The 13,931-nt window shown below is 37.9% G+C and overlaps 1 protein-coding gene across 10 annotated transcripts in view; it reads right to left on the bottom strand.

The window, feature by feature from the left end:
- The window catches only part of CCDC171 (coiled-coil domain containing 171), a 253,486-nt gene that overhangs the window by 216,047 nt on the left and 23,508 nt on the right, over positions 1–13,931 (bottom strand). For all 10 annotated transcript variants that reach the window (XR_005843077.2, XM_004949106.5, XM_040656232.2 and 7 more), the window contains 2 exons: positions 7,903–7,995; positions 5,383–5,543 (listed from right to left, as the gene is read on the bottom strand). Coding sequence is in view for 9 of the 10 variants with exons in the window: in XM_004949106.5 (XP_004949163.2) it covers positions 5,383–5,543; positions 7,903–7,995 (254 nt within the window). In the remaining variant the exon portion in view is untranslated. The remainder of the gene's footprint in view (positions 1–5,382; positions 5,544–7,902; positions 7,996–13,931) is intronic.

Raw genomic sequence — 13,931 nt, 5'->3', positions numbered from 1 at the left:
AAAAACTATCTTGGACTTCCAGGAGGTGGACCTTGGAGTTTTCAGGACATTAGTAGGCAGAGTCCCGTGGGAGATAGTTCTGAAGGCCAGAGTGCCCATGAAGGCTGGACATTTCTTGGTAAATAAGTCTTAAAGGTGCAGGAGCAGGCCATCTCTGCTGTACCTTAAGACAAGCAGCAGGGAAGAAGACCAGCCTGGTTGATCAGGGAGATTTTGCTAAGACTCAGGGGACAAAAAGAAAGTTTATCACCTTTGAAAGAAGAGGAAGGCTACTCAGGAAGTTGCCTGAAGTTGCAGAGGGAAAATTAGAAAGGCAAGAGCCCAGCAAAAACTTAATCTGGTCACCATTCTTCAAGTTAATATAATTGTTTTTACAAATATATTAACAACTAAAGGGAGCCCAGGAGAATATACATCCTTTATTGGATGCAACGGGGAACATTACTACCAAGGACAAGGAGAAGGCTGAGGTACTCAATGCTTTCATTGCTTCTATCTTTAATAGTCAATAGGGTACTGAGTTCCCTGAGCTTGAAGACAGGGATGGGGAGCAGAATTAACACACTACAATTCAGGAGAAAACAGTTAGCTCCAGCTAACTCCACCTACACTATCACATGCCCATGGAGCCAGATGGGATGTACCCAAACTAGCAGAAGTGCTTGACAAGCCACTTTCCATTATTTATCAGCAGCCTTGGTCAAGTAGGAAGCTCCCAGACAATTGCATGAGGCCAACTGTATAAGAGTCAACAAGACCAAGCACTGGGTCCTGCACTTTGGTCACAGATCTACAGAATGCTACAGGTTTGAGGCAGAGTGGCTGGCAAGCTGTATGGAGGAAAAGGATCCAGCGGTGCTAGTCAATAGGCAGCTGAACATGAGCCAACAGCGTGCTCAAGTGGCCAAGAAGGCCAATGGTATCCTGGCTTCTATCAAAAATAGTATACCCAGAAAGATTAGGGAAGTGATTGTATACCCCTGCACTTGTAGTGATGATGCTGCCCCTCAAGTACAGTGTTCAGTTTGAGGCCCTCACTACAAGAACAACATTGAGGCTCAAAGAGTTTCTGAAGAAGGGCAGTAAAGCTGGTGAAGCGTCTGGAACACAAGACTTATGAGAAGCAGCTGAGGGAACTGGGATTGTTTAGCCTGGAGAAGAGGAGGCTCGGGTGAGACCTTATCACTTTCTACAACTACCTGAAAGGCTGTTGTAGCAATGTGAGGTTGGTTTCTTCTCTGATACAACTAGTGGTAGGACAAGAGGCTGCGGCTTCAGATTATGCCAAGGGAGGTTCATGTTGAATATTAGAAAAAAATTATTCTCAGAAACAGTGGTGAGGTATGGAAGCAGGCTGCTCAGGAAAGTGGTGGAGTCATCATCCCTCCAGGCATTCAAGAAACATGCAGATGTAGTGCTTAGGGACATGGTTTAGTGGCCATGGTATTGATGGGTTGAAGGATGAATTAGATGATCTTAGAGGTCTCTTCCAACCTTAATGGTTCTATGATTGTATGCATGGCATTTTAGTAGAAAACTAATAGCAACAGAACTAGAGTAAGCTCATGGGAATATCACCAGAATGGTCAGGGGCTGGAGTACAGGCCATATATGACTTGAGAGAACTTGGTATGTTCAGCCTGGAGAAGGGTGAATAACAGACCCCACAGTACCTTTAGGTCATCAATGAGACTAAGCCAGCCTCTTCACAGCAAAGTATAGGACAAGAGAGAACAATCACAAATTGAATCAGAAAAGATGTAGACTATGAGAAGCTTTCTTCCACTGTGACAGTCAAGAAGAGGATCAGGATCCCAGAAAGCTTGTACAATAATCATTCTTGGAGATCTTGAAGATCTACTGGACAAAGCCTTGAGTAACCTGATCTCAAAGCTGACTCTGGCATAAGTAGAATGTTGAATTAAATATCTTCTACAATCCCTTCCAGTCTGAATTATTCTATGGCATAATTTTTAACAATGGCAACATCCTTTTATTTTCTCTTTTCACTTTTCTTTCATTAGAACTGCTAATAACCCAAAGGGCTCTAAGTTTTCCCAACTTTTAAATCAATACTGTCACTTTGTGGCTTCGAATTAAATAAGTCTTATAGATTTAACCCACATGTAAAGATAAAATATACCTTTTAGCTGAAGGAATACTTTATCATTCCTGCTAATGTCTAAGTCTTTCTGCTCCAGCCCAGCTGACATTTACTTTAAGATGCACGTTTACTTCTTATTCTTAAAGAATTTCCCTGTTTCAGTTCTCGAATGTCACTCCTACTCTCATAGCTTTCAGAAACATAGTAAGAGAAGTTCCAATTTATTCTACATCATGTCCTCACTCTTCAAGAAAAGTAAATTCACATGAAGAGCCAGATCTCTTGTTACTTCCAATTTACATAGTGCTACTGGGTTCAGAGCTAATTAATAAATTATGCAACCCAGAAAAGTCTGTATGCTTGGAAACAGTTACTGATCTTTTTCTCAGAAAATCAGTTCTCATAGCTTCCACTTATACCACATCAAGCCCAGCTAAAAAGACATAGAAGTATTCTAGCATTATAAATGAAAGTCCCCAACAATTTCCAAAAACTGAAAGACAATCCTGGGGGACTTCTCCAGGAAAAGCAAAAATATGTTAGGATGCCAAATCATGGCTTAAAGGAAAATGTCAAGCTCCTTGTCTTAAGTTCAAGGACCGCACCCTTCAAAGGTAAGTAGATCAAAGGTTCTTCTATTCAATCTGAAGGGATCCATTGAAAGCAATCACTGATACCCATATAACTGATAATTGTATGCTTCAACACATACAAAGAGCAGAGTAGACTGAAGAGACAGTTCACGCCCATTACATGCAAGTATCTAAAAGGAACTGAGTATACTAATAGTCCATTTGAGGTAAATTTTGACCTTCGCTACTTACCTTTACAGACTAGGAATTCAGAGAGACAGTATTCTAAGAATAGGCACTTTCTGCTTCTTTAGCCTTTATTAAAACTACCAACTGATAAACTGTGTCAACTTTCACAGAAGGGTTAGCATTCTTTCATGTAGACATGAGCTGCTCATATAGTGTACAAAGGCAAGTTGAGTTTGGATAGAAACAACAGGGGAGTAATTCCTGAAGTTTCTAGAAGGAACAAGTAAATTGTACCCAGAAACTGCTGGAAGGCTAATGGCTCCTTGACTGATTATAGAAAGTTATGCTATGTGGCCATGTTGAAGACTGGAAAGGTTTTTCTAGACTGAAGCTACTCCAGCATAATAGACATTAGCCAAGAAGACTCAAAACCCACTGTGTTTCATTTGATGAAGCTGAACGTAGCTGGTCTAGCCTCAAATACAAAGATGGACCTTGGGATATTTGGCTTTGGAATCACACAGAATCACAAAATGCCAGGGACTGGAAGGCACCTCTGAAGATCATCTGGTCTGATTCCCCTACCAGAACACTTAGATTAGACCACAAAGGAATACGTTCAGGCAGGTTTTGAATGCCTCCAGAGGAGGAGACCCCACAACCTCTCTGGGCAGCCTGTTCGAGCATTCTGTTACCCTTACTGTGGAGAAGTTGTTTCTCATATTTATTATGGAACCTCCTATGTTCCAGCTCGCACCCACTGCCCCTTGTCCTGTCATTGGATGTCACTGAGAAGAGCCTGGCTCCATCTTCATGACACTCACTCTTTACATATTTACAAACATTAATGAGGTCACCCCTCAGTCTCCTCCAAGATAAAGAGACCCAGCTCCCTCAGCCTCTCCTCGTAAGGGAGATGCTCCACTCCTTTAATCATCTTTGTGGCTCTGCACTGGACTCTCCCAAGCAGTTCCCTGTCCTTCGTGATCTGAGGGGCCCAGAAGTGGAGCTTGGCTGGAAGAAACAGTCCAGGAATTAGCAGGGAGTAAAAAGATTTTATCTGTGTATTCATCTCCGAAAACATGAATTTTCCATGTTTTCTTCAACAACTGAATATGGAAACCTACTGGAGGAGAAAAAGTTCTGTGCAAGACAAGAAATTAGAAGTTACGTACCATGCAATGCAGGTCAGAAGTTGGATCAGAAAAGCTTCTGATCCAACAGACTTCAAACAAAACAGCTTTGACTATGAAGTAGTTTTTTTAAAAAAACTGGATAAACTCATATTACTGGCACAGGCTTTCTTCACTTCAAGAAAATGCAAAGAATCTGGTATTATCTTAATGTCATATACACTGTTAACATAGAATTCATGCTTAAAGCAAAACAACAAGGTAAGACAAGTTTACAGTTAATTAAAAATCTCAAAATATACCCGGTCAGCTTCCTAGCTGTTTAAACGGCAATATTCCTGAATAATGACACTGGATTACTACCATAGTGTATTTCAGGCATTCTCAGCATTTTTACATGAAAATTATTTTCTTTTCTTTGAAGAGAAAGTTTGTTTTTTTCTTTTTTTTAATATGGCTTTGGTTTACCTAAATGCACAGTCTCACTTTCAGACTTCTTTTGGCTTAACTTTGATGAAGAGTACCATTGTGTTAATAACACAGCAGATGTTTCAAATGTGTTACTAAAAACATCTCTGAAACTACATATATAGAAAAACGGAATTCAGTACGCTGAAGTCTACAGAATTTTTTTAGCCATACCACCATGGTAAGCCATCAACTTTAAGTCCTTCCAAACCTCTTCCTTCCCTAAAATCTATCCTTCATTTCATTTACTGCTTAGCTACCTGTTATACAACTCCACTCTTTTTATGTTTTCTTATCCCAATACAGTACTGTGCATCCTCCTATCTGCATGGGCAGTACAACACAGCCATTCTTCCAAGAACCATCTGTTACCACAGACAAAGCAGACTGTACTGAGTGGGAAAGAAATTCCAGTTAATTCTGTCTACTTCACACCTTTTCCTGTCCTTTTCTTACCAAGTCAAAACTTTCCAGGTTTATTCAAAAGCAGAAACTGGAGATTATTCACCACAAATAAACAATTCCTAGATGGAAATCTTGAAGATCCACCTAGTTCCGTGAAAAGTTCTCATCATAACACTGTACTTGTATAAAGAAAAAAATATTTTTTAAACCCATTATGTATGTTTTTCTGTTCTTCTCCCAAATGCTACAAGACCCTATCATAACTATCATTTTCAGTATTGTGCTTAGACAAATAATGTACGTAATAGATTGGTTATTTTCTCCACCTTCCCGTAGCATGTATGCTTACTAGTATGGACCTGTTATTAATGGAACACCAGGTTCCAAACCTTTCTTAGGTTTGTAAGGTATGTAGGATGGTACTGTTTTCTACTGATAGAAAACTACAGAACTGTACGTGCTATTCAAGCTGCCTACTGCCAATTTGCAATGAATATAAAAGATAACTTACCTATTGACTTTTTCCAAGTTCTCTTGGGCTTTCTGTTTTTCTCTCTCATATGCATTTTCTACTTCTTTGAACTCCTTCCTGATCATCTCTAAATCTGAAAGAGCTTCTGCCTGGCTGACTTTTTCCATTTGCAAAGCTCCTTCAAGTTCTCGAATTCTCATCTACCAAGTGATCAGAAAACAATGAAAGCAAGTTAGAAAAAAGTACCATGGTGTTTAATGCTGTCCCATTTTCTGTTTTAAGGGCAATTATATTCCATTAAATCTATCTTAATGCATTTTTAGAAAAAGCATTGAACATAGGCAGAAATGTATAAATAGTTCAGAGGCAAATAGGTAAGTTGAAGAAAAATGTCTTTTAATGTTCTTCAGTGGTGTATGAATTTTTCACCTGTTAGGTTTTGGGCACAGTTTTTCAGGGGAATTCTATTGTTTAAGTTTGATATGTGGTTGCAAAGGCTACAATTATTACTTCTGCTAAGAGGAAACCATACTCAAAAAATCCATGTATTCGAACAGAGAAGAAAACTGTACCAGCTGCTCATTTATAAAAGTCTCTAATTTTATGGAATACTGCCCTCCCAGTTCCACTGAATATGATGAAGTAGACAAAGAAAATGAAGAAAACCAAATCTCTACTTTTTACTACCTTAATGGTACCCTTGAATAAATAAATTAGAGCTTTTTCACAGAGAAGATCATTAAAATAAGGAAAAAACCTAACTCAAAGATGGCATCATTTATTTTTGTTGCTCAGAAAATAAAAAGGAAGAATACAAATTTTACTGATTAAGTTTGTAAAATTTACATTGTGAAGTATGATATTATAAGAATATTAAAGAAATGTCCTTTTTTTTTTTTTTTTTTTTTTTTTTTTTTTTTTTTGCTTGCCTTGATCAGGTTGCCCACAATCTACTCTTCTCCAGGCTGAACAAGGTGTAGTGGTCTAGCCTTCTGATCATCTGTCCAGCCCTTCTTTGGACACACTCCAACAGCCCCACCTGTGATCAACAGCCAATGACCACAACCCTCTGGCTATAACAATCCAACCAATTATTTATCCACTGAATAATCCACCATTCAAATCCTTATTTCTCCAATTTAGAGATAAGGCTGTGGTATGGGACTACATCAATAGCCTTGCACAAATCCAGGGAGATGGTATCAGTTGCCCTTCCTGTGTCCATCAACACCATCACTTCATTGAAGAAAGTCACCAGATTAGTAAGGCCCTTGGTGAAGCTATGCTGGTGCCTCAGATCATCTCATCTTTCATGTACCTTAACATAGCTTCCAGGAGAATCTGTTCCACAACTACCCCAGGCAAAGAAGTGACCAGCCGTGGACTCCCCAGGTCTTCCTTTCACCAATTCTTTTGACTTCACCTGACAGCCATAACTTTTCATATATGATGAAGGCTGGCTTCCCAACCACATAAGATAGTTCTTTCAGGAAATGCGAGGCATGTTGTAAGGTTCCATAGACTTATACACACTCACTTTCAACAAGCAGTTTCAGACTTGCTCTTTGTTTACAGTGGGTTTACAGTGGCCTGCAGTAAATCACAACCACCAGGTGTTTATTGGTCTAATCCCTGATTTTTACTCACAAGCTCTCAACCTGATTATGAGTATTTCTCAGAAGCAACGCCCCTACCCATCCTTCCCTGCCTCTCTCTCCTGAAAAGCCTGTAGACTTTAACTGTCGTGCTCCAGTTGTGCAATTCATAACTGCTATCATGAAAATATGATGGTAAGTCATAGTTTTGTAACTGTAGTGTGGTTTCCAACTCCTTCTGCTTATATCTCGTGCTGCATGCATCAGTGTTGAGGCACTTCAGCTGGTCTATCAGCCTGCTACCTTCTTCAAAGAGCTGTCCCAAGTTCCTCTGGGACAAATCTGAGATCTTTCCCTACTGCTTCCTGAAGTGACAGTACTTCCCCGCTCCTCTCAGTCATACAGATGTCTGTTGTTAAAAATGCAAAGATTTAATATTCAAGTACATATGTTATATTTTCTCATATAATTAACCTTTATTGGTAATTGCTGATACTGTAATGTTGTTCGAAGGTGAAATCTACTTTGAACAATCATATTTGGAACAGCAGTTTCAGGGTGCATTTATTCAGTATTCACTCCTATAGAAGTCAGATGTATATACTGCATATCCAAATAATCCTAATAAGTGTCCATTCAAAGGACATAGGACAGGATATTTACACAGTACTATGGTGTTTAAGTCCTATGAAATATTTCTTTTCCCCACACTGTTTAAATACTAGGAGAAGTTACTCTCTCATTCTTACAAATCTGAATTACTAATATTAAAAAAAACATTAAAAAGAATATTCCCTGAGAAACAGGTATTCTTCTGATCTTCCCTTCATGTATTACAGTCTTGAAACTTAAATGCAAAAAAAAAAAATAGTGTTCTTACTGAAGCACCTAGAAGATTCCAACTTTACAACTTCACTAACTCTTTTGCTGTAAAGTTCCACAAAATATTTAACAAAAAGTTTACCTGAGTGATTTCCAAATTGAATTTGGACTTCAAATGTGCTGCTCTTTCTGCTTCAAAGTTTTCTTCCAATTGCTTTATCCTGTCTGTAGCTGCCTAGAAGGACATTTTGAAGAAATTTAAAGTTCAGACAGACAGTAAACACGACATACAGACTCTTCTTATCACTCAGTATTTTAGGATTCTATATACCAACCCAGTATATCTGAATTGCACAGGAAACTGTGATTATCCAAGAAATGATCTAAGAAACACATATCAAAATAATTTTCACAGACCTAAAATACTACATTATTATTTTCTATTCTGTTAAATAAATTGATGTAGCATTATGTTATTGCTGCATTGTTTTAGAACTAAAAAAAAAAACTCTGGCTAGAATCAGAAAGTAAAAAGACGGAGCTTAAATATTCTACCAATTACCCTACCATTTGCTTTTTACCGTGGTTGTAGCCTGAGGCAACACAACTCCATCCTTTCCAAAAAACAATGAAATAACAATATAATTTCAGTAACGAGATGACAAAATATTGAGAAGATTGAGAATTCTGTAAACACATGCTGTTTTTAGCACGTGATTTCCAATTAAAGTGCCAAGAATACACTGCTTAACTCTGCTCTCCTAAATCAATGAGATTCACTACACCAGAAATTTTTTAAAATAACGTTTCAAAGAGCTTACATGGTATTCATATTGACTTCTAACTATTCAGCTAGTTTTGTCTAGAAAATGTCAGAACATGATCTTTTAACAAATACCTTGACTAATCAAATCAGTCATATTTCATTACAAAACAGAATATCTGTACGTGCAAGCACAGTTTAAGCAACATGGGATCATCTGAATTTGACTGTTGAATCTCTGTTGTCCATTCTTCCAACATATAAAGAATGCAAATGACTATGCTAGAAATCTACTCTGAAATTTGGATTGGCTATAAAATGTTCAAAAGATAGGCTACTTCTTTACTTAGTTTTTTGGGGGGCAGCAGGGCTTTTTTGTTTTTTAAGGGATTTAAGCTTAAAAAAAAGTCTTCCAAGTTACAGTAAACACAAAAGCCATAACTAGACACATACATCCAGATAAAGGCCTGGACACTGAATTTCATCTGAAAAAATGCTTTTAGCTAAAGCAGTAACTAAAGATCTGATATAATACAAACTCACATATGAATTTAACTACCCTCATTCGTTCTAATAAAGTATTTTCACTTTGACGGGTGACAGAGTTGATAAAACAACCCAAATTGTCTCAGAATTTCAACTTAAATTGGACACACCAAGAAAAATGAATTAGTATCAGAAAGTTGCTTAACATAAGCGCATTTCAGGTTGCATAAATACAATCAAAAATTTTGACTTTGGAAACATAAAATAAATCAGTGAGACTGCATCCCGATTCCAAACATTTAAGAGAAGAGAGAGAAACTTTAACAGATGTTGGAACAAAGGTTCTTGGCAATAAATTTAATGTTTGTTTGTATAATCTCTCTCTCACATACACAAACAACAAAAAGGAAAAATTTTCAATACAGATGTTTATCAGTGGCATACCAAAGAGAAAAGCAGCAAAAGCACAGTTTACCAAACCTACTCCACAGTGAGATATGTCAGAAGGCTCAAACTTCTCCTTTTCTCAGAAGTTTCACCTGTTTAACATACTTGAAAAAAAAAAAATCCTGCACAAATTCTCCTCCTATACTTCCATATTTCTAAGACTATCCTCAACATTTCCAGTCTTGATTTAGTCTTAACAGTCTTATTCCTTCCAAACATCAGCTTTAACGTGGAATTAACAAACTATCAGCTGGATCAGTTTGTAACGACCTCCTTATCATCCTTCAACAGATCAACAACTGCCAACAGGATGGTTTTACAAAGAATACTGCCCTGCCAGCCTAGTAAAAGTAGTCCGTGAACAAAAAATGTTAATAAGACAGATCTCACGTTTTTTGTAGTAGTACTATAGTACTAAAGTCAGCTTTAAAGTACTGAAGTCAGCTTTAATATAGCTGTATTTAAGCTTGATTAGAAGAGTAAAAGGGAAAAGTGAGGGAGGTACTTATCACAAGTTTTACATTTAGAAATACAACAGTTAAAAAAAAAAAAAACTGAATTTCACCAGAAACATTTCACAATACAGACTGAAGTGTGTAAAAATTACCTTCCATCTTTGCCTAGCTTGCACAAACATCTATTTTTATACCAAAACTAGAATGGAAAGAATTGAAAAAAGTGACTGCAACTTTTTAATTACTTACTAATTCATAAGCTCTGTATTGCATTTGACTACTAACGTCAGATTTTCTGAGCAGCAGGCAAACTGAGAACTCTTCTCTGCCTTTATCTCATTCTCTCTTCAAATGAAACAAGAAAATAACTCTCTCTGCTTGTTAAGAGACACCACCAGAATCGTTAATTTATTTCTGCAAATGAATACCCCGTGGAACAAAGAGACAGTCCCAATAAAAATAAAAATAAAAACAGAGTAAGTAACAGCTTGATTGAGGGTACCTGCAAGAATGAAAAAATGGACCAGTCTTGCTCTCTAAAAGACTGCATATACAATTCTTAGAACAGAACTTGAAAACTAGAGCACGTATAAAGCCGACATGATGGACACTTAACTGTAAGGGCAAAAGGCGTGGTCCAGAGGAAAGTAAACTGCCAGAAATACAGAAATTTGTTGCTAAAAAATTCTGAAACAATGAAAGAAGGAGCAAACAGACACCTGCAAGAAGTGCCAACACATCACTCTTCTGCTGTCTGAGAGCAATTCCATTTAAAAAGACATATGTGCAGATCATTCATCTGCTCCAGTCGTCCTAAGTTACTGAAGAATTAACCTGTAGAACTAGCATGCCTACAAAAAGGAAGAACCAGGAAAACTAGTACTTAACTTGCAAGGTTAACCTCAACTTCTCTTCTTGTCTTTGAAGTTCGTCCTCTCTTTGACTTTTTAAAGTCTTGGCTCATACCAATAGTTTCTTACAACTTCAGTTTTTAAAACCTTGCTTAGTTTGCTGAAACTTCAGAAAACACAGACTAAAACGTATTTTCTTTCAACGTAAGTCACTGTCAGGGACCAGGCAAGAACTAATACTACATTGTTGGATTGCTAGTAGCCAAAGAGTGTTTGAACTACATTCACCTCATGTCTTGAAAAATTCTTCAAGTAGACCTCAACCTTAGTTCACCAGTCTAAGCAACTCTCTTGCACAGAATAGATTCGGAAATTTAAGAGCTTGCAGAAGAAAATACATCAGTAAACTGGGGAAGTAATGAAGATATCATCTTGTTTCTGGTACAGAAATGAATATTCTGTTTACAGGGTTCCTTGATTTGGTTGCTGCAGCTTCTGGTTTACCACATGGGCCTGATGGAAGGTATGCCTGCCCATGGCAAGGGGGTTGCAATGAGATAATCTTCAGGGTCCCTTCCAACCCAAACCATTCTATGATATAACTACCTCAGAGCGTTGAAAGGAGAGCTACAAGGATGGTGGAGAGTCCTGAGAGCAAGATGCATGAGGAGCAGCTGAGATCCCTTGGTTTGTTCAGTCTGGAGAAGAAGAGACTAAGTGGGAACCTCATCACAGCCTACAGCTGTACAAGGGAAGGGGAAGGGCTGTGCTGACCTCTGCTTTCTGTTGACAGACACAGGATCCAAGGGAACAGCATGGAGCTGCATCAGGGGAGGGTTAAGTCGGGAGTTAGGGAAAGGTTCTTCACCAAGACAGTGGTCAGGCACCGGAACAGGCTCCCAAGGACAGTGGCCACAGCCATAAGCCTGATGGAGTTCAAGAAGCTTTTGGAAAATGCTCTCAGACATAGGTTTGTTTTGTTAGGTAGTTCTGTCTTAAGCCAGGATTTGGATTTGATGATCACTGTGGGCCCCTTCCAACTTGGGATATTCTACGATTCCATATATTTAGTAAATTTAAACAAAGTCAGATGCCAGTAAATTAGAAGAAAATTTGTTGAAAAAAAAATTGCAAGAGGTATTTAATCAGAAATTAGCGTATAAGCCTGGCTAAACAACAGAAAGATTCATCAAATACAGAGAAATACCACATTTCACTTAGAATACTGTCTGGGATTGCTGTTTATCTAAGTATACATCAGCCACAGAAATTGGACGTGGATTCCAAACAGAGGCTAAAGAGAAAAAAAAATTAAAAAAACCTAAAACACTTCATAGAAAATTGTGTCTGTTTTCCTAGCGACGTCTCAAACAGGCTCTGCTGATCATTATAAGCACTGCACTCCATAGTGCATACTGTTGTCATGCTGTAGCAGAGATAATGATCCACTGTGTATTCTGTGGAATAAAGAAATGTCAGGGATGAGTCTAATCTGTAACACTACATTAAAAACTCCAGAACATGAACTGGGATGAAGAGAGGAGTTCCACACACCTTTCTGACTAACAGAAAGATGCAAACCTCTTTTTGAATCATGCAAAGGTAACAGCCAGTCTCCCTTTGTATTCAAAAACTTTACACAATGCCTGTATACAAAGAAGATGCATGAAAACAAATTCTAGAGAAACCGTGTGGATCTCAGATATCCAGATTACGGTTTCTTAGTTGAAAGTTAAGCAGGAATATTTTCCATTTTAGCACGGACTATTTCTTTTTACTAATATATCGCTAGAATGTACTGAAATAGTTGGATTCTCTGATGAAGCTTTTTTCTTATACAGCACTGATAACATTGGTAATTCAACAATATTCAGTAGTGACAGAGGTTACCTATGATGCCCATGTTCATCTGACCTGCAACAAGACAGACAAGTAATGTACTACACTGAACTCATGGAATTTCCAGTTTGCTCAGATACTCAAGCTGAACAAACCTAAGTCTCAATTTAAAGAACACAGATCTCATGTCTGTTTTCATGACAGCACAGATAGAATTGTGTCTTTTGAGAAAGAGCAAAGAAAAATGGCTAAGGGAACTTCTGGGCAAGCTTTAACTTGTAGGCAACCACGCTATATGATTTGACTAAGCCCTTAATATTCAGCCACCTTTTCCATTATCCTTCTATTATGTAAATACTAATGAGGTTTCTAGGAGATACTTTCCATATGCTAACAGTTTGCAGTACCATTTTCCAAGGTGTCTGTGTGGCTTCCATGTTTCTCAGCTCCTCATCCTTACTGTAAGTACTGCAATGTGTGTGAAACTGAATTACTCCTTCAGAGTACTGCCCAATATCCTCCATGTGTGCAATGCCACAGCTACTAAACTGAATCCTCTGACATTTGCACTCAGATCAAAACCCTCAGCAAACAACAAAGAAAACAAAGGAGAAAAAAAAAGTACATTTCTAATAGTTACCAAGTTCAGACATAGCAGTATAAGTCCTTTTTCCCTCCTCTGCTTCTATTCTGGTAACTTCTGCAAGATTTTTAGGATACAAAGATTGTTAGGATACTTACACACCTCTCTGGCTTTAAGTACACAGCCCCCTATGTGGAATGCTCAGCCAGGATACAGTTTTCAGGTAAGAAAAATATACATCAGATCAGAATCATCACTCCATTTGTATGCTTCCACGTTCAGATTAAGATCTTACTTTTTCCAAATTAAAAGCATTTCCCTACAAATCCTAACTCAAATTAACAGGTCAGGTCTAAGCACATCTTTGGGAAATATGCTGACCACTTCCATCTACTGTTAGACATACTCATGCCTCTTGATCACGGTAAGGTGGAGCCATCTCCTGTCCAGATAATAAACAACTTATTATTAACTATAAAAGTACTTAACTACAAGCAATTCTTAACCACTGAGGTAAATGTTCTTTCAGCTTTAAGGAATGCAGTCTACACTATCACTATTTCCTATAATGAAGTCCTATAATGAAGAGTGACATATCTCACTGACAAAAGTCATATTTGACCTGCATAACACTGGTGTGGGGGCTATAAAATAATCCATATGCTTGTCTCTAGGAAAAAAGTAAAAACTACTAGGACTGTTAAACAGATATAGCTTGGGTACCTTTAGATAAAGTGCAAACCTATC

The sequence above is a fragment of the Gallus gallus genome, chromosome Z (genome assembly GCF_016699485.2).
Source record: "Gallus gallus isolate bGalGal1 chromosome Z, bGalGal1.mat.broiler.GRCg7b, whole genome shotgun sequence".
NCBI classification, from domain to species: Eukaryota; Metazoa; Chordata; class Aves; order Galliformes; family Phasianidae; genus Gallus; species Gallus gallus.
Note: the sequence above shows the minus strand (reverse complement) of the source record. Positions and strands in the feature narration are given on the sequence as shown.